The sequence below is a fragment of the Lepisma saccharinum genome, chromosome 17, assembly GCF_977018435.1.
Source record: "Lepisma saccharinum chromosome 17, izLepSacc3.1, whole genome shotgun sequence".
Classification (NCBI taxonomy): Eukaryota; Metazoa; Arthropoda; class Insecta; order Zygentoma; family Lepismatidae; genus Lepisma; species Lepisma saccharinum.
In genome coordinates, this window is record NC_139245.1 from 26722790 (window position 1) to 26744144 (window position 21355).

Genomic DNA, 21355 nt, shown 5'->3' on the forward strand with positions numbered 1-21355 from the left:
TCATTGCAGGAATTTATTCTTCTTGTTCCATTGCAAACAGTGGTGCTTCATTTATTTTATCAACTGCATCTGTTAGGCGTAGCAAGATTAAAGCATAGCCTAATACTTGAAAACAAGAAAAATAATAATATTATTATAGCAAAAGTCAGTCCAAGGCCTGGCTTTACCCCTGATCTTAATTTTACACTTCCATGGCACAATGACAATGTGAACTGTTAATGGATTAAAACGTTTTGAAAGAATGCGAACAGAATCTGTGGAGAATCGCGGCTCTCTCTTTGGCGGAGAAATAGCGCAGTTGAAAAGGAAGCACGAAAACAATTGTGGTGGCTTCAGATTTTGAAAATACTATCCTTTCATAGAAAGAACACGTATAAAGCACAGAAGCGCCAACTTAATATAAATAGAGGGGGCAGAATGTTCCTTGCCTCCCTAAAGTTGGCGCCTACGACAAAGCAAGAAAAACATGAATGAAATATTCTATGAGAACTTCAGAAAATATGTACGCAAGAAGCGCTTGCCCCACCTCTCCTTAGCGCACGTTAAGTTCATTTATCTACTATTTCACACTAAATTGACCAAATTGTTCAGTACCAACTGACCACCGTCCCACCCCCTTGATAGCGCCGACGAACTCGCAGAAAATGCCTTTTTGCATCAATGTTTTTCTCAAATCCAAACGCACTCGACGTTCGAGTAGGGTTTAGTTGCTAGAACGAATGTTATTAATCTTCTATAATAATAATTACGGAATACTTGATTTACTATATTTTCATTTTATAAACGTTTATGAATTTCATGAGAAGTCATAAAGTAATCAGGGGTGCGATTCACGAACTATGAAGGATCCCGGCTTCGGAAAATAAATTCCCGACGTTTTGCGATCCAGAGTAGTTATGAAAATTTGAGATTTGCAGTGTCGGGAAAAGTAAAATATTTCCCGCCCCGAAATTTTTGCGACTCGTCGGGAAATGGGGAATCTTTACCGTCCCGAACGTCAGTATTTTAAAAATTCTTGTTCCGACCCAAAGCCTCTCCTTGCAACTCAAATTCCTTCTATGCAAGATGGTCATTAGCTGTCAGCGTGATTATGCTGGATAAAATGGCGGCTGCTACATCTCAACATTTACTTAACAATTATTTCATCTGCTTTATCTAAATCTGAACTGACTTATTTGTGGTGTATGTACCATGAAAAATAAGCAAATTATCTATTTTTTTTATTTGTGATGTCTCATAAATTGAATATGAAATAATGAATGTATATATATATATATTTTTTAAAAGAATATAAGCAGTATCAGAAAGGGAACTTATTGCGAAAGGTTGTTGTATAATGAACACCTTCAGCTGCAGACGACGTGCTGAAGCAAGGTCGTGAGGGTGTCATGAAAAACCGAATTTCTTCTTAAATTTACGGTAAATAAGATATTTACTTTGCGTCTTGACGTATTTTATTGTTTTATAAGGTGATTTGTGTTGCAAATTCACGGGAAGACATTTAGATTTATATGTCTTATTCTTAAAATTACAAATTAAAGTATGAATCTGTTTTTGTGTTGTGTATTACATAATACATAAAAATAGGAAAACTGCTTACCTCAGCAAATTATTTTACAGCATATTTGCAAGTTCGGCTCAAGTTCCTTTTGTTTTATTGCGATTTCATCATGCTACGAATGCAATTTGTACATGGTTCGATTTCGATGTACATCTGTTAACACATACTGCGTAGTTTTAGCGATTACTTAAGATTTTGTTCAATATATGCTTTCGTGGTTAGGTTAGGTTTGGTTCCCTTAGCATTAAAATAAAGTCCTTAAATGCATTCTACTAAGGTTCCGATTGACTTCTACATTCATTCCTAAACTTCTACTATATTTACTGTCGGTTGTCGACGGAGAATATCTTGTCCATGAGAAGTGCGTAATGTAATTTTCAAGTTGTTTTTTTCAAAAATAACTTTTTTCGAGTCAAAACAGTGCTCATTACTTTAAGGAAGGTTCAAATTTCGTGTGACAATGATTTCCAAAATCATACGATAGTAATTAGTCTTTGTGATAACAGTTGTATAAGCCAGAGACACATTAAACTCGTTTATTTTCAAATAAAAATCATTGCTACTTACCTCATATGCATAGCAGAACATTTTTCAAGCTGGGGATAACTTTTTTTCCATGAAAAAAGCGTAATTTTTAACATTATAATTATTTATTGGTCGTTGCTAATTCGGCGGGCCAAATCTTGACTCACGTTGTATATCGTCAGCTGATATGCAGTCTTACCAAACTTATGAACCGATAAATGCCGCACAAAGCGTTGGTGGTAAGTACTTTTTCTTTTTACACTTTCTGGTCATGATAGCCCCACTAACCATTCACGGGGACGAGGTATGCCTACTAGGTTAGGTTAGGGGTACTACTTTACTATACCTGAGACACCTGGGAATCATTTCTTTCGCACTTTTTTACATTGCTAACGTACTATTCTGCATTCCGGAACACTTAATTAGGGGAAATAATTGAATTTGTTAGGAAAGTAATGTATATTTCTTACATTTACGAGTACTTACTGTTCTTGTTTATTTCCACACACAACATGGCGATAGCTTACCGTTGATCGTTCCTTGAGCCAGAAAAACCATTGACGTTAGCCCAAAAATTCACGATAGCCCCACAAACCATCACGGGGACGAGGTATGCCTACTAGGTTAGGTTAGGCCTGTTGGGTTAGGTTCCATTAGCACTCCTTTCGTTCAATTTAGCATATACGGACAATACGAGAGCGTATTGTGCTCTCATGCAGGAAGCAAATGGCGGCAGCATCAATAGCGCGTCGGAAATAGATTTTCGTACAAACCCACATGCATTCGCATTAAAATTAATCAAAATTACATTCCCGAACATCAACAACGCTACAGAAAATGATTTGCGTAAGTACTTTCTCCTGTAAATTTGAAGAAATCTGTCTCAGGTATAGTAAAGTGTTACCTAGGTTAGGTTCTATTAGCACTCATTTCACCCCTAAATATGTGCTTCATCGAAAAAATTCCTCAGTACGTTCAATTACGCATATCCGGACAACATCGGTTTTTCTCGATTTACTCCTTCAGGAAATTTTTCATCGCTTTGGGATTTACGTTGTTGAATTCCTTATAAAATAAGCTTTCCAACGATATATGACATGTATTCCTTAGGAAAAGGACGTAAACTATAGTCTTACCTTAAATTGGAAAAAAAAACCCGCTCACACGTCATCTTGTATAACTAACGCGTGGTTGCTACACTGACAGGGGGTTACATAATCGAACGCACGGAACATTTGATTCACGTAGTCGACGGTAATGGCGGCACTAGCTATCGTACAACGGAGATGCATGAATGACGAAAAGTACCTTACTTACAGGCCAAATAAGTTGCATGATTCGAAAAAACAATTTCCCCGGCTTCAGAAAGTCCTCAAGAACGCTATTCCGTAAGTATTTTCTCGTCTTTTCTCCTGTAAATTTGAAGAAAACCGTCTCCGACTTATACAACTGTTACTGTCTTTGTGCTAGGAGAAATCATAAAACAATCGGAACCGTTACCTGCTATCCCTCCACACACGAAAATTTTCATAAAGAATCCCCCAGCTAGGATAATTTGCATAGACATCTCCCACCTGCTGTATTGTCTCCATATTGATCCATACAAGCATATCTCCTCGTATCCCCAAACTCAATGAAACATCCCCCCCAGCTAGGAAATAGCTACTTCGGGCATTGGTCTCTAGTATACCATGTAATTGCTCCACTGGCTGAGTTACCAAGCCAGCCCCGGTTTCATCTAATTTTTCACTTCTGCATTTTTAGAATAACAGTACGTGTCAGAGACCAGGGTACAAAGTGTATGTTTTGCTTAAATTTCTGTGTAGTCCATCTGCTGTGTGTGTCTAAATGTAATGCTCACATGAGTGGGCTGGCTGGTCAGATTTGGTGTTCTTAGCATTTTTTCACATGAAAAGTAAGCTCCACGATACTAGAGTGAGTTGGTTATATGTCAATTATGTTTAGTGATCTCAACATTTATATATTTTGAGTAGACTAAATGATTACATTTGGTTGCCTTGTTATTTTTTCCATTTTTGCTTTATCTTGTATGTAGTTCAGAAAAAGAGTGGCATCTCATCTAGAATTGTCATGTTTCTCCTTGGCCAATTTAGGCAATGATCTGGTTGGAAATGTAAAAACTACGGTAACAGTTTCATAGATCGGAGACACATTAAAATCGCATATTTTGTGTTTCGCATGGTTCGTACTTACCAATTGTGTATTGCGGAACATAGTTCACGGTGCCATTATGCTTTTTACACGAAAACAAACACAATTTTTCACATTCTGAGTGCTTTTTTTTTATTCCTTTCTTCACTTCCGGAACACACAATATGGCGGGCACATCTTGACTCACGTTGTACGTATGCAGTGCTTCAACCTTCTGCACCAAAAAATACCTACTATCGTGTTCGTTCCCGATGGAAATTATACATTATGCACGGGTAGCTGACATATAGCCCAGGTAGCTGACGGATAGCCCCACGAAACATACACGGATAGTCCCACAAACCATTCACGGATAGCCCCACGAACCATTATGCACGGTAGCTGACTGATAGCCCGACGAACCGTTTCCGATAAGGTTAGGTTAGGTTTGATTACGTTAGGCAAGCATAGTAAAAAAAAGGGGGGGTTGAAACACTGACAGGGGCTTACATCATCAAACATACGCAGCATCCGGTTGTCGTAAGGCAAGCAAATGAAAGCAATGGCAATTTTGCATCGGTGAGATATTTCTCTTGAAAAATACATCATTTCCCGGTCAAATATATTGTGTAAAATTGAAGAAATGTGTCTCCGATGTATGAAACTGTTACCAAAACTACTTTCCCTACCCTTGACCCTCTGTACCCCCTGGAGAAAGTGAAACATTTTGCATGGTTTATGAAGATTTTGTTGCTTATGAACGTTTTTGGTTGATTTTTGCTCGCAGAAATATATTATTGTGAAGTAAAGTTCGTCTGTTACCTTAGCGTGTTGCTTTACCATGGGAGAACAGTCTGAAGGCTACGCGCAAGTGAATATAGCACTCAAGACGACTTTCCACAACATCAGCTATAATTTTGCGTAGTTAGGTTAGGATTGCTAGGTTTGGTATTAATAGTTATTTTCAACGTGTTTTTTTTTTCTATTTTAATGTGCATACAAACAGGTTTTCTTAACATAAAGCTGCGAAAGTACTCTAAAATTGCAGGTTTTAACTTACGTGAGCATATTTTGGGATCAAATATCTCCGTTATTTGTGCTTTCCTAACGCTGAATATAGATTTCCAGCTGCAAGACAGCACCACCACCACCACCAGTTCTTGCTTCTAGAAGTGGTATGCTTTGGAACCTGTAATATGAAACTTGCACATATATTTCGGAAGCTTTAATTTGTTTTGAAAGCTGTGTCTGTTACTTATCTTCATGAAGAATTAAAATGCCATGTCAAATAAGACTAGATTTTGATTTCATGAGACCAATATGTGAGAATGTGGTAATGGAAACTGGTTTAATGTATGGCAAAATTTTCAATTGTTTATAAAACCTGCTAAACTCAAAAGTGGAAATTTTCCTTTTCAGGGAAAGTATACCCCGCGACAGGTTAAGTTTGCAGCAGGTTTTATGTATTAAACCGCGCTAGAATGGCGCTCAGCATCTCCCGTGCGTGTCTTGCCTCGACTGCCGAGCTGTTCATATCACAGGCATTGAGAAAATCGGCAGTATTGCAGCTGAACTATATTCTGCGCGTACGTTTGGGTCTACATGGGCGAAAAGTTGCTGCAAACTTAACTTGTCACGGGGGTTAGTACTGTATGGTACTGATCAACAGTAAGAAAATCAAAATTTTTGGGATTGGCATTTCTTAAAAAAATTTTTTTTACGACTTTTCAAAAAAAAATAATCAGAAGGCTGCAGCAAGGGAACTTGAACACATATTTCCAAACAGAGGTTATAATTTTAATCAGAAAATTATTTTTTTTCAAATAAATAAAAAAAAAAAACAGGAACAAAATATCTTGAACCATTCCAGAGATAGAGCATTTTAATATTTTGCCGAAAATCGCACGAAAAATTATGCCCGAGGTGCCATCTTTGGCAGCCTGTATCTCGAGCCAGGATTTTTTTTTGGACAAAACAAAAAATACAGGTTTCTTACTTTGTCCTGAATTTTAACATATGTTTAATTCAATAACATCTGAGACTGTGAAGGTAACACCCCTGCCTGAATTGATATGTACTACGCCATATGCACCATATTGTTAAAAAATTATTTATCATGCCATAGCTTAAGAAATGCCCTAAAATATTTAAGTCTCTTTTCGTAATGTCCAAGAATGTAGTTTAGGCAGATATTTGAAAATGACATCAGAATGTGACAATTCCAAACTTTTGTAAAGTTGAATGGATGATAATAAATGAATCAACCAATCAATTTGGAGCTACCTCAGAATATACAAAATCAATTTTTCATCCACCATCTTCAAATGCTTTCAAAAAATGCAAAATAAAATCATTCCCTGGGTGTACCTATTTGCGATATGAATTTCAGAACTCTACATTTGTTACAGATATCGTGGTCTCAATATTGGTGACTTCCTCCCACCCTTCCTAAACCACACACTATACGTATTACAGAGTTTTCATTAGAAACTTCAAGCTCAAGTAATGTTCTAACGTATCTGACACTTGGTTTTCTTAATGTACGAAAATCTAACCTCAAATAATTGCATAACTTAAAGCTCTCACAAGGCATGTTAAATCGTCCACCATCTTTAAACATGTTGACAAATTATTCTCAAATACAATATGACAACAATCCTTTAAGTTTTCTTGTAACTCTAAAAATTGCAACTCAAAAGCTTTACATTTATGGCAAAATGTATGTTTGCGATTTTACCACCACTCCTCTCCTAAACTATGAAATATAACTTTAAAAGATTTTCTGCAAAATTGGGGACTGACGGATTATCTACAATGACTGAGTTTAGTTCATTATACTCTGAAAATGCATTATAGACAGTTTTGGGGAAAAGAGAGCATTGTATAGAGCATGCGTGCAACATGAGGATAATCAGATTTTCATTCACACATTGTTCAATTTTACTCACATGTAATACCATTGCAGTCTGTCAAGTTTTCTAGCTGCAGAAACATGTTATCATGGTCACTAAATAGATGAATTTCTTTGCCTATCCACCCCACCCATGCTCCTCCTAAATTGTGCATTATGTTTCGATAATTTTATTGTGAATTTACAGTGCAAGTAATGTCACAAAACTCCTGAAAGTTTTATGCATAAAGCTTGAAATTGTAGTCTCTAAAAAAGGTTTGAAAATGTAAGAAATGGTCAAATTATGAATGAGTACGTATGCATTGCATTTACTTCAGTACCCCACACCCCCTATTTTTAGGAAAATATGAAATTGTGGTAGATTATGAGACTGCTCGACTTCTTGGGTATAGAGCTCCTAACCACAAATAACATTTATCCTACATGCGGAAGCAACCCATTACGTTCAATCAATGCACTGAACTGGAAGGGAGGGATCACTGTCTCGGTGCAAGGCATTGGAAAGAAAACGGAACATTTGGACACATACTAATTTTGAGAAATGAAATGAATAATTTGAAAAGTGTTTGATTTAATTATACTACACTTACCTTTTTTCTACTTTCACGACATTTCAATAAAATTTACTCAATTCTCCTTTGTAATGTTTTTTTACATGGAAAAATTTATTGTAAATGTTGATCGTCACAGGTGAAACTATGTGGCTTGCCCACATACGGAAGTGACTGATATCTAAAGTGCTACCACATTTCAAAATTATAAGCTTTGTTCATTCATTGTTTTATCTAAATATTTCAGACCCTCATGATTTTTTGTTTCTTGGATATATGTTCGTATTATTTCTGTTAAAAGTCTATATCTAGCATGATTTGAGAAAGATATCCTGAAAAACCCACTGAGACTTGTACCACAATAATTATTTTGAGTATTAAGTATAAGCTTGGCTAAGCCTTTGTTTTACAAGTTTTCCCAAACTGTTGACAATTCTAGAACCTCACAATTATTTAAAACAATAATTTACAACCTTTTCTGAAAAAAAAATAAAACACATGTTGAGTGGGTTTTTCTGAAAAAACCTGCATGGGGGAAAACTGGCCTGCCAACCCTGTTGCTAAACAATGTAATTCTTAAAAAATTGAAAATGCTTTACAGCACAATTGCTTTTTCTCTTCATAAATGCACACTCATCAAAATTGGTTCAACTTGCTATATGTGTGATACATATCTTTTTTCAGGTTGTTGAATAGCTACTTAACAATATGGCAACTAGGTTGAGAAATTATGTGGCAGGAGGCTTTGCAGTTGGTGCAGGAGCATATTTCACAGCTTGGCTTCTAGATAGTGAGCAAGCAAAGGTAAGTAAAATCACCCATCCATACTAACACGTAGGTAGTACTTGGAAGGCAGAGTTAGCCCTAGAGAGTTGGGGGGGGGGGTTATTCCAAGTATAAATTAAATATTTATTTCTTGTGACTAAGATCTTTGATTTTTCCAGACCTATTGAATTTATCTCAATTATGGTTTAAAGGTCCTCCAATATGATGTGTACATACTGCTGAAATGTGGCTCATTACTATTCTTGGTAATAAAAATAAATAAAATAATGTGCCACAAGTCCCACACTTACTAGGAGTAACTCTGCCGAAAGGAGAGATTTTGCACAGAAGCGGAGTTTTGTCAAGTTGTATGCAATAAGAAGAAGCAGGCCTAGGTGTTATGTGTATTTCGGTTCAGTTATAAACTTTTTTCTTTGTCACTCCTTGTTGCTTATCATGGGCGTCACCAGAAGCTTTTGGTTGGGAGGGAGCTTTGATAAAACTTAAAGGGTAGAAATTAATAACAATAAAAACTATTGTTATCATTGTTATGATTTATACAAAAATAAATATTATAAGGACCATTTCATCTCAAAAGATACAGGTAAGTAATAAATGTGTCTCCTTCGAATTACAAAATCAGCTGAAAGAAATATATGTTAAAGGAGCACATGATACATGTGCAAAAATATAATATTTCTCTTTTCTGTTGACTTGTTACAGTGTTACAAGATCACGAAGAAAGACACTATTTGATAAAAAAAAATTACGCAAGGAAAATAATGCAATATTTAAACCACTATAAATCAAAAACAAAAAATCGTAGAGGCTTAAGGTTTCATTTATTTGAAAGCTTGTTCAAAGTACTTCCAAAACCTTATTAAGGAACATTATTTATGAAACCCTCAACTCTAAAAATATGAAGAAAAATATTTTATTTTTGCACATGTATCATGTGGTCCTTTAACATATATTTCTTTCAGCAAAATCCATGATGGTGAATTGACAGCACCTGTATGATTTGAGAAGAAATCACCCATAATCATAATCACAAACACAGGGACGTTGGGTGGCCTCAGCACTTTGGGTAGCAGTTAATGTTGGGTAGATTTGTGTGTGTGTGTGTGTACACAAATTGACATTGTTAAATCTATATGCTTTGAAGTATTGTACACCCCATCCCACACACAAATACATAGATTGCATCATTGTTTACTTAACTAAAAATTATACATCTAAATCTAAAAAACTTCATGCTGCAACAGCTCTTGAAGGGTCAGGACCCAGAAGAAGCTCAAGATAAAATTTTCACCTGGCCCATTGGGTTTCTGGCATCCCTTCTACTCTCCACCCTGCTACCCATAACTTTCGATCTGCCCCTCCCCCCTACTTTTCACCTCCTCCCAATAAAAATCTTGAACATACTATATATTTACAGCTTTAATATCGAAAAATAATAGCCTTATGTTTAAAATACTTTAAGTGTTACTCTTAAAGAGCATGTTTATTGTATGTATGTATTTATTTAATACCTATCAAAATAACAGTAATTTCTTAGCTTAAATTAATACGTGATTGTGCAATATACTTATTATGTTATGCAGCAGTAATTTCAATTAATTCTTGTCCAAACAAATCCCAACTCCTCTGAAGCAAAAACCCATACTTATATTAGCAGAAATATGGTTTAGGCACTACTCAAGGGGGATATATGGATACACATGATAGTGTACTTTAGCTTCAGGCAGGGATAGAAAATACCAAGAATAATTCAGGCACCAGCCTCTTTTTCTCAGGAACCAGCTTGTTTTTTGTACATACAGGCTAAAAAAGCCATGAATCCAAATAAGACCAAGCTACACTTGTAATTTATTAGTTATATAAGATTGGATTAATTCTTGTGCTGGAGTGCCCTTCCTAACGGTAGCTTGATCGGTAACAGCATGAATAACTATGTAATATATTCTAGTATATGGCAGACTGATTTACCATAACACTGCAGGTTTTAAAATTCGGCTAGCACTGGTGCGAAAATTTGTAATGGGATGTTGTGCAGAAAACATACAATCATTAAAAATAAAACATACTGTTGCTACTGTACTTAAGGCTGGTTTACATTGGTCGAGTGAGAGGAAGAGTTACTGGCTTGTCTGCTCTACTCAACGATTATGTGGTGAGTAGCTGTGGGATAGTGTCTGCAGCTGTTAGGTGCTCTTTTGACAATATGAACCCGTTGGCATCTTTGGTGATTTAAAGAAGAAGGTCTAAAACAGTTCATACACTTTTTTTTTATGAGAAATGAATACAATAATGCACGAGGACAAGTCTAAATAGAAAACTAACTTCCTTGATTTTTCTATTTTCAATTGATCTAGGTTGTACATAATTCTTTATTTTTACGCCTAAAGTACATCAAGTCCCATTTCCTGCACTTCTGGTCTCATATGCCCGAAGTTTCTTTTGTTTGTCCCTATAATCGACACAAATTCCATGAACACTCATGTTCACAGTACAGTTCTACAAACTTTATGTTGTCGGACTTGGATCATGGTTGATTTTTTTAAATAAGCAAACTCAAAACACTCTACCACCACACAGACGCTATACTCTCATCAGAAAGCGTTTACATGGATCGAGTGGGCTGTCGAGTTTACATGCGAGTGTAAAAATCGATGGGGGAGGAAGCAACTTGGTCGAGTTGCTGTCCTCTGTGGACATCCACTTGACTGTGCTGACTACTTGTCCATACTGGCTCCAGTACTCTCCTCAGTTGTTTACACGAAGATATGATATTCAATCCATTGTCCAAAAACAACTTCTTTGTTGCTCTATTTCTCTTGTAGTCTACGGTTATTACAAGCATAAAAACACAGATTTTCATTGTGACATTTCAGGAGAACACACGCTCAATTCATCAGACATTTATTTTTAGTTTGATAAAGCTACAGTTATGACTTATAACAATGGTTAAATTTTTTTAAACAAAATAGAATCCCGTAGAAATTTTTCAGTGAAAAATTCTACGTAGTACATCTCCTGTGTGTGCCTAATCTTCAATAAAATAGAATCATACAGAGAATGTTGTCAATGTTACATTGTTGTAATATAGCAACTTAACTGTGAAAAGAAGCTTAACTGTTTTATTTTTATTTCACATAAAAATTTTGATCACATTATTTTTTAAATTTAAGAATTATGAATCCCAAATATCATCAGGCAATTCAAAATCATCATTGCTTTCACAGAGTTTCTTGATGTTTTCCATTATATTAAATTTTAAAGATGGTGGCTTACTCCACTTGTGAAAAGGAAAACTCCATAGTGGGTCTATGTTACCATTGGGTCATTCCACGTCAAATCATCCAGGCCATGTCACCCATCATCCCCGATTTTGATTAAATTCAGTATACTTGTAGAACTTTTGATGCTGATTACAAAAATGACAACTTTTTCTAAATTGGTCAAGGGGTTCAGAAGCTACACACTTTTTAAGATCTCCTTGTACGCCACATGTGGCTCCACTTTGAATGACACGCATTAGGTTATAAACGATCTTATCTTCCCTCGGGTTTGCCGTTAAAACTTCAAATTTATTTTCTTTTGTTCAGAATAGTATAAGCTTTCATTTAAATAACATTTCAGATGAATGCATCAATAAACATGTATTTTATATATAGTTTTATGTATTTTTTTAGAAAAATAAATGACTAACTTCAAGAGCAAATTTCATGCAATGCTCCCCCTTCAATTTCCCCCTAATTTTATATGTAGGTAGCTCAGAGTGTATACTAATGCCTGATGGAAAAATTGGGATGGGCGGTTCAGAGACAGGGTGATAAAAAAATCATTTGCATCAAATGACATTAAAAGTAAATCATATTAAAAATGCTTATGTATTTAGCACAAAGCCTGAAGTACAATATGTTTCAAGCTACAATATTCAAAATTTATGTTCACTATGTGTGAATGTAAGCATAGGCGTAACCTGGCGGGGGCAAAGGGAAGCAATTGCCCCCCCCCCAAATTTATAGATTAATTAAAATTTACAAGTTAAATATATTTTGTGATCCTCCTGACACTTGAGGAAGAAACGAATAAAGAGTAATAATTGTGATTTTTCAAATATATTTATCAAATAATCCTGGACTATTTTTATGCGATGGAAAACTTTGTGATTATCTCAACCCAAAGATAGTTTCCAAGTCATACACATTAAGATAGTACCTAAAAATTGTACTGTATACATTGCCAAAATTTCATGTACTATAAATTGTGCCGTTCACATTTTAGATGGATATTTTGACCATTTCAAACACACTAAAGTATTTGACTTATTACTAAGTACATATGTCCTTCCATTTGTGTTGTTGATGTCCACTGGACACAGCATACTTTTTGGCTAGTAGTAGGAAGTTGATGGACCAAGTGGATGTAAGAATTTAATAGCTGCATCTCCATTTTCACGTGGACTTTTGAAGCAATCCTACAAACAAGTTTGAGTCACGCACACACATGCTACTACATAACTGTTTACAGTTGGAATTCGGAATGCTACTTCTTCACAAAAGTCAAACCATACAGTTATACAAAACATATTACATCAGCACTTACTATTTTTGCTCTGATTGTTAAACAACTAGTGTTTCGAAGTAACTAGTTACAAAGTTACAAGTAACAGTTACTTTTTATTTAGGAATTCTAACTGCAACTAGCTACTTTTAAAAGTAAGTACCTGTAACGTTAACAATGGTAACAGAGTTACTTTTTGCAGTAGGGAAATAGCTAAATTAAACAATTCTGTTCCAGAGTATAAAAATAAAATATGTACCTTCTCCAGATGTTACGTGAAAGGATTTTCTTGGAATTGCTGGCAAGGAAGCTATGCTATGTTGCATGCTAAATTTAGAACATCCACGCTTTACTGTAATTCATTTCTAATTGAATGTGAAAACTCATTTGTTTTTGGTAGACTGCTGTGTTCATTTGGAATGTGGTTGTCCAGCTAGGGAAACGTCATTGTCGAGGGAATGGATCTTTGGATCTTGTTGAACTTGGAATGGAGGAGAAATAAATAGGTGGAAGGGGAATCAATCAATGACACCGTATTCAAAATACCGTGGTCAGCATACAAATGATTTTTTAAAATTATAATCGTTCAACCAAAGCTGACTGTGTTTTCCATAATTTATTAGCAGTAATAATGTAAATATATGAATACATATTATGTACTAGAAACATAACTAAAACACAGAAGTCTTCATGATCATTGATTGTGTGTAACTTTTACACAAATCAATGATCATTAACAGTACGTTAGTGTTACAGTAAATGTAAAAGAAACGCAGTTACTTTCAATGTACCAGTAACAATAACTGAGTTAACTTTTTAAATGAGTGACTGTAACTCAGTTACTTGTAAAAAGTAACTTACGAAACCTGTAAGTTCAAAATAGTGCATACTTCCTGGTACTGTTGTAGTACTTTGCAATCGCTGACACATTGTACTGTGGGTTGTTGTCATTTCACCCTAGATAATTACTAAGAAATTTATGCCATGAATACTATTTCTACGGAATTGGTACATAATTGCCGTACTTGTTGCCTTATACTATAGAAGTCTATACAAGTATTTTTACTGTTCCAACCATCCCGTCACAAGGATATTTTCTGTGGTATGTGGTGAAAAAGCTCCATTTGAAAAAAACTTCAATCAGTACAAATGTGTAGTATTAATTCTTACTTCATATTACGTATTCCCATGAAGAGTAGCCAAAAAAGAACTTCCATATTGAAATAAAATGCACAAAAAAAAATTCTTGAAGATAATTTGCTAAACTTGGGAATGTTAATAATGATTATATATATATATAATTATATAATTTAAAAAAAATTGAAGACAGTTGAGACTAAGTTAGATACAGTGGAACCTTGATTTTACATTATCCAGGAGATCAAGCTGGAAAAACTAAATATGTGGAAAAATGTAAGATCTTGAATGCAAAATGAAGGAAAATGTAAATCGAGGAACTTAAATCGAGGTTCCACTGTAATTATTACTTGCAAATTTAAAATTAATCTGTAAATTTGGGGGGGGGGGGGCAAGTGCTTCCCTTTGCCCCCGCCAGGTTACGCCTATGCTTACATTCACACATAGTGAACATAAATTTTGAATATTGTAGCTTGAAACATATTGTACTTCAGGCTTTGTGCTAAATACATAAGCATTTTTAATATGATTTACTTTTAATGTCATTTGATGCAAATGATTTTTTTATCACCCTGTCTCTGAACCGCCCATCCCAATTTTTCCATCAGGCATTAGTACACACTCTGAGCTATCTACATATAAAATTGGGGGGAAATTGAACGGGGCGCATTGCATGAAATTTGCTCTTGAAGTTAGTCATTTATTTTTCTAAAAAAATATTTAGGTCTAGGAATTAATTCGTGCGGTTGTTACGCACACATTGAAGCTGTAGTTCAAACACAAAATACGTAAATAACTTAAGAAAAATATTGTCCATCGCGAGCCACCACTTTTGCCCATCTGTCAGGCAAGTTACGGATTCCGTGGTGAAAGAAGTCCTCATCCTTTGAAGCGATCCAGTCAGAGACCTATTTTTCGATATCTTCTGAAGAAGTGAACCGCTGTCCAATCCAATCGTTATTCATGCAATCGAACAAGTAGTAGTCCGAAGGAGCAACGTCTGGTGAATATGGTAGGTGGGGTAAAACTTCCCATCCGACATTTTCTAAATAGGTTTTGCAACATGTGGGCGAGCGTTATCATGTTGAAAAATAAGTTTATCATGTTTGTTCTCCCATTCTGGTCGTTTCCTGGCCAGAGCTTGCTTCAAACGCAATAATTGTCGTCGATAACGTTCTCCATTAATAGTTTCACCCAGTTGCAGCAGCTCATAGTACACCACACCTTTTATATCCCACCATATGGACAGCATAACCTTTGCACAGTGAATATCTCGTTTCGGTTGTGATGGACCTGGTTCACCTGGCTTCACCCAGGTCTTTTTTCGTTTCGTAAATGGATCCACTTCTCATCGCCAGTAACAATGCGATGCAAAAACCCCTTTCTATTCTGTCTTTGAAGCAGCAATTCGCAAATGGTTTTTCGTCTTTCAACGTCTCTGTCTTTCAATTCATGTGGAACCCAATGTGACATCTTTTGAATCATTCCCATGGCTTTGAGGCGTTTGGAAACTGTTGTTTGATCAACGCCTAATGCTTCTGCAAGTTCTTCCTGCGTTTGACATGAATCCTGATCGAGCAATGCTCTCAATTCTTCGTCTTCAAATTTTTTTGGGTCGCTCTTGGTCTTTCAGGCCGAAATCACCACTTCTAAACCATGCAAACCACTTCTGACACGTTAGATCAGCTAGCGCATGGTCACCATACACTTCCACCAAAATACGATGACTTTCGGTAGCACTTTTCTGCATGTTAAAGTAATGAAGCAGAACACCCCGCAAAAACACTTTATCTGGCACGAACTGCGCCATGTTCAGTTGACTACAAAATGCTGTTGTTGACGCGTCAATCAACTGCCCTATACTATGAACGATGCACGCTGACAGGAGTTTTCAACGCATGTGTGGATACACGGAACTGTGGGACGATACACTTGTTACGCCATCTCTTGTCCAGGCGCACAAATTAATTCCTAGACCAAATACATAAAACTATATATAAAATACATGTTTATTGATGCATTCATCTGAACGTTATTTAAATGAAAGCTTATACTATTCTGAACAAAAGAAAACAAACTTGAAGTTTCTACGGCAAACCTGAGAGAAGATAAGATCATTTATAACCTAATGCGTGCCATTCAAAGTGGAGCCACATGTGGCGTACACGGAGATCTTAAAAAGTGCGTAACTTCTGATCCCCTTGACCAGTTTAAAAGGAGTTGTCATTTTTGTAATCAGCATCAAAAGTTCTACAAGTATACCGAATTTCACAAAAATCGGGGATGGTGGGTGACATTTTTAAAAAATTCTGGATGATTTGACATGGAATAACCCCATTTTCATTATTTAATTTATTCCAGTGTTCCTCTGCAATGAACGAAGCTTCCTAGACATTCAAATCTATGTTTCCCGTCACTCTTTTTAAAACCTTCACTTTTTAATCAAATACTTATCTTCGATGATGTGAGCTGACATACCTGTTCTTGGGTTTAATTTTATAATATCCAAATCTTGTTCGTGCCATCTTATTGCCAATAACATAATGAGGAAGTGCGTATTAGTCACTATTAAATATAAAAGAGTAAATTCCTAAATAGTATCAAAAATCACAACTTACGTGAGTGAGTATAAATTTATCCGAACTACGTTTCAGAGGTCAATACTCCCTCCTTCTTCAGGTCCACATGGATATCTAGACACCAGACATGGTGTCACGTAAAAAACCAGGTCCACTGCAGCGGCCCAAGAACCCTATAGGTTCGCTGCAGTGGACCTGTTTTTAAACCTTTTAGTATTTTAACATGGGCTTTTTAGGAACACAGGAACTTTTACCTTGTCAGTGTCAAGGGTTTTTATAAGTGTTTTTTTTTACCTTAACCTTCAACCTATATCCCTATATAACACTTTTTTACGTGACACCATGTCTGGTGTCTAGATATCCATGTGGGCCTGAAGAAGGAGGAAGTATTGCTTTCCGAAACGTAGTTTGGATAAATTTATACTCACTCACATAAGTTGTGGTTTTAGATACTATTTAGATATTTACTTTTTTATCTTATTGCGATTTTCCTTGCTGTTTGTCCTACATAATCCTTTGAACATGAACAATTTATATTATATATTCCTGTGGTTTCCACATTTGGTAGAGATGATCTTATTTTTTTTCATTTAATGTACGTACATTCCACACTTCTTGGTGATATGAAAACAATTTTGAATTAAATCTTCTAAAAATTTTTGCAATTTTATGTGAGAATCCCTTGTGGAATGGAATACAAACAAATTTCGTTTCAACAGATTTCTCATCTTTGTCCATTATTCTCTTTTCCTTTAGTTTTCTTGTGACTTGTTTTTTTGATTTTGTTTATTCTGTTAGTGTGAAAGGCATTTTCTTTTGCTATATTAGGAAGCTTTTCTTTTTCATTTCTGATATCCTTATTATGAGAACATAGTTTTTGTGCTCTCAGAAAAAAAATATTATCCATTGTTATACGAGAATGTTCTGTATTGGCATGGATGTATTTTCCCCCTGCTTTTTTTTCTTCTATGGACTGATGTTTGAATTCTTGTGTCAGTTGTCTTAATTTTCAGATCAAGAAAATAAATTACATTGTTATTCATGGGTTCACAAGTGAATTTTATGCGAGGATGTGATTCATTTAATAAAAAAAGAAAAAATTACTTTGTTGGTGTGGACAAAATTGGAGAAGAAGAAAAAAATGCCAAAGTGATATCATTGTTTGTCAGAGATATGTGTCCTGCTTTTTCATTTACCAGGGAGGCTACTCACTGAAAATTATGCGTGAATTATTGGCTCTGGGAATTATGTGTGAATTCTACGTGAATTTTGGTCCGTAGACGTAAAAAATTGCAACTTTTATCAATCCAAATGAATTCATACATTTGCAAATGCCCCGAAGCAAGTTTTTTACAGTTTAGCTTTTATTTTTATCGAGGAAGGAAAAGATAAGAAAGCTGCGTGGAAAATAAAACTGAATTCTCTCAATCCCTTTACTTTGGTATTGTCCTTTGTAGAACAATGTGGCAGACAGAAACATTACTGCAAGATAAGATATCGTAAATTTGAGTTTGAACTATTTATGCAATTAAGTTTTTGTAGATTTTGTTATTTCATAACATTTGTGACTTGTGTTTGTATTTCGAGTGTGAGTATGTGAAATGGCAAATCTAAACTCCACAATTAAATTGAATATTTTAAATAGTATATATTCTGTTTAATTGAATTAAATTAGGATTTTTTGATGCATTGGAATATATTCGTGTATGTGGGTGATGAAAGGCAGTAATACGTAAGGTTGAAATAGAAAACATCTGCTTGTACCCTTGAATTTTTGGAAAGTTCACCTTGAAAACTGGGAATTATACTTGAATTTTATCATAGTCCTAGAGTGGCCACCATGTTTACAGAAAGTGCAAAGCTAGTTTGCACCATTTACAGTGATCAAAAAAATTGCATAATATGATATTTAAAGAGGGGAATGGTTGCCAGGAAACAGGGTGGGAAATCCTGGGGAGGAAGGGGGAGGGGGATTTCCCTCACCAACAATCTCTGCCTCAAGAATCCCACCCTCCAAAAATTTCTGGGGGGGAGAGTTTTTATTAATTACTTTTTAATTTCAAATATAGGCTTAACTAAGAATAATATCGAAAAACACACAAATTAGTGTAGTTGTGAGTATTGAATGCATTCTCTCTCAAGAGATCGTTAACCCCCCTGGCGCTCCTGGGGGTGGGAAGGGGTGAAATGTAAAAATGATCGAAAATGACCGATATTAGTGTGGAATCCATAGTTTTCGGGGTCACTAAGTGATACTTCCAATGCCGTTCAAACCACAAGGCACTCCTGGCACACTTGGGTGGGGGTGGGACGGAGGTTACATGTAAAAATAATAGAAAACAACTGATATTAGTGTGGAATCCATAGTTGTCGAGGTCGCTAAGATGAATAGTGATACTCCCAATGCCGTTCAACTCCAGGACACCCCTGGCACACCTAGGGGTATGGGGTGGGAAGGGGTGAAATGTAAAAGTAATAAAAAACAACAGATATTAGTGTGGGATCCATAGTTTTGGGGGTTGCTAAGATAAGTAATGACACTTCCAATGACGTTCAACTCCAAGACACCCCTGGCACCCCTAGGGGTAGGTTGGGAAGGGTTGACATGTAAAAATAATTGAAAACGACCAATACTAGTGTGGAATCCATAGTTTTTGGGGTCGCTAAGATGAATAGTGACACTCCCAATGCTGTTCAACTTCAAGATACCTCTGGCACCCCTAGGAGTTGGGGTGGGAAGGGGTTACATGTAAAACGACCTATATTAGTGTGAAAACAATAGTTTTTGGGGTCTCTAAGATGAATTGTGACACTCCCAATGCTGTTCAACTCCAAGACACCTCTGGCACCCCTGAGGGTGGGGTTGGGAAGGGGTGACATCTAAAATGATCGATATTAGTGTGGAATTCATAATTTTCAGGGTCGCTAAGATAAATAGTGACACTCCCAATGCTTTTCAACTTATTTATTCTTGCTCTTGGAGGTGGAACTAAAAATGTTGTTCATAAATTGTTGTTCAATTTATATAATAGTGAATTTGTAAAAGATATTACTTTATAATTTGTATATTGTACTTATACTTTTAAATACCTATAAATAAAATTAGTTACATTTTACACTATAGTTAGAATTCATTAAACACCCGGGCAATGCCAGGTAATCAGCTAGTATATTATGAAAAAGAATGTCAAGGATTTATACGTAAGATCTGGAAATATTCTCAAAGAAATCAAGAAATCATTCAGCCAATGTAATAATATTGAAGATTTGAGCATTTTCTTTTTTTTGGAGGGGATTAGAGTACATAGAATTCGTTGTTGAATCCACTGTGGAATTCTTGTACTGATTGAACATAACATTTAATTATTGCAGTATCTGAGGTACCTTTTACTTGAGAAAATTGAAACTCTTAAAGAGGGGCAATTATTTAACTTCAAACAAACTTCCCATACCACTCCTAAGGGGAATATATTGGTAAGTATAGTGCATAGAAACCCAATGTTTGCTTATAGTTATTTTGGCAATTGTAACTTCTGGCTTGTGCTTCAGTTTGTCCAGTACTCATCAAAGTTTCTAGCTTGCTCAAAGATTTCATGTTCCTGCAACACTTTATTTTTTTGTGATGATCCCAAACTTTTTCTCATTTTTCACTCTTCTTGTCTGAGGATACACAGCAGCAATTGCCTATTAGATGAAAGTTTTATTCTCTGAGAAAAACGGATTGAATTGCTCCATTAACGTACTTATGTGAATGGATGAGATTTAGTTGTAGGGAAGCACATATACCCAGTACCTGAAGCGGAAAATTTTAACTGGGGGGTGGGGGATATTTGTTCGAGCCTCGTGGTTAGTGGGGAGATGCTTTAACATGGTGAAAACGAGAGAACTGGTGGATGGGGGGAGACCTGATGCTTTGCAAAAATTTGGCTATCTTGGGAGATATCATCGCCCCCACATTCCCCTCACTTCGAGCACTGCATATACCTCTTCTCTTGGTTGTTTCCCTTATCCCTTTGCATTTTTTTCTCCGTTCTATTACTGTTTTTCACACTAGTGCAAAGCCTTTCAGAATGTGTAATTAATTGTATACATTTTGTGGTGGTCTCAATTTTTGGGTGCTGATCTGTGGGTTGTACCAAAGTAAGTTTCCATATAATTTATGTGAATGGATAAGGTGATAGCATGGGTTATGTGGCATTATGATGGCAACATTGATTCATTGTGCACACTTCACAGGAAAACATACACACACATATATAGGCTGGTAACACCCAGTATCAGTGAGTTCGAAGCCTGCCCTGAAATTTGTATACGAGATTTTTTACACATTCACCATACAGTCCTAGTCCTGGAAAATATTGGGTAAAGATGGGAATTGAAATATTGTTTTCATCTTTCATTAATACTAAAATGTTATGGCGTTTATGACAAGAAATCTATTCAGTGGTATACAACATTGACTTTAAATAGGGAAACTTACTTTTGTAACACCTCTCTTATATAAGCAAATTACATTAAGCTTTAATGGCCATCCTCTTTCTTGTTAGAAATATTTGTTAATGCTTGTTTTGCATTGAAATATGCACTAACTCAAAAAAGTTAAGAC

General features: G+C 35.8%; 1 protein-coding gene across 4 annotated transcripts in view; it reads left to right on the forward strand.

Moving 5' to 3' along the window:
* Positions 1 to 1316: 1316 nt before the first annotated feature.
* Gpo1 (glycerophosphate oxidase 1) overlaps positions 1317 to 21355 on the forward strand; it is a 61953-nt gene continuing 41914 nt past the window's right edge. For 3 of the 4 annotated variants that reach the window (XR_014443592.1, XM_083139203.1, XM_083139202.1), the window contains exons 1-3: positions 1317 to 1419; positions 8384 to 8503; positions 20122 to 20223. Coding sequence is in view for 3 of the 4 variants with exons in the window: in XM_083139203.1 (XP_082995329.1) it covers positions 8408 to 8503; positions 20122 to 20223 (198 nt within the window). In the remaining variant the exon portion in view is untranslated. The remainder of the gene's footprint in view (positions 1420 to 8383; positions 8504 to 20121; positions 20224 to 21355) is intronic. The other variant, XM_083139204.1, reaches the window with a different exon arrangement.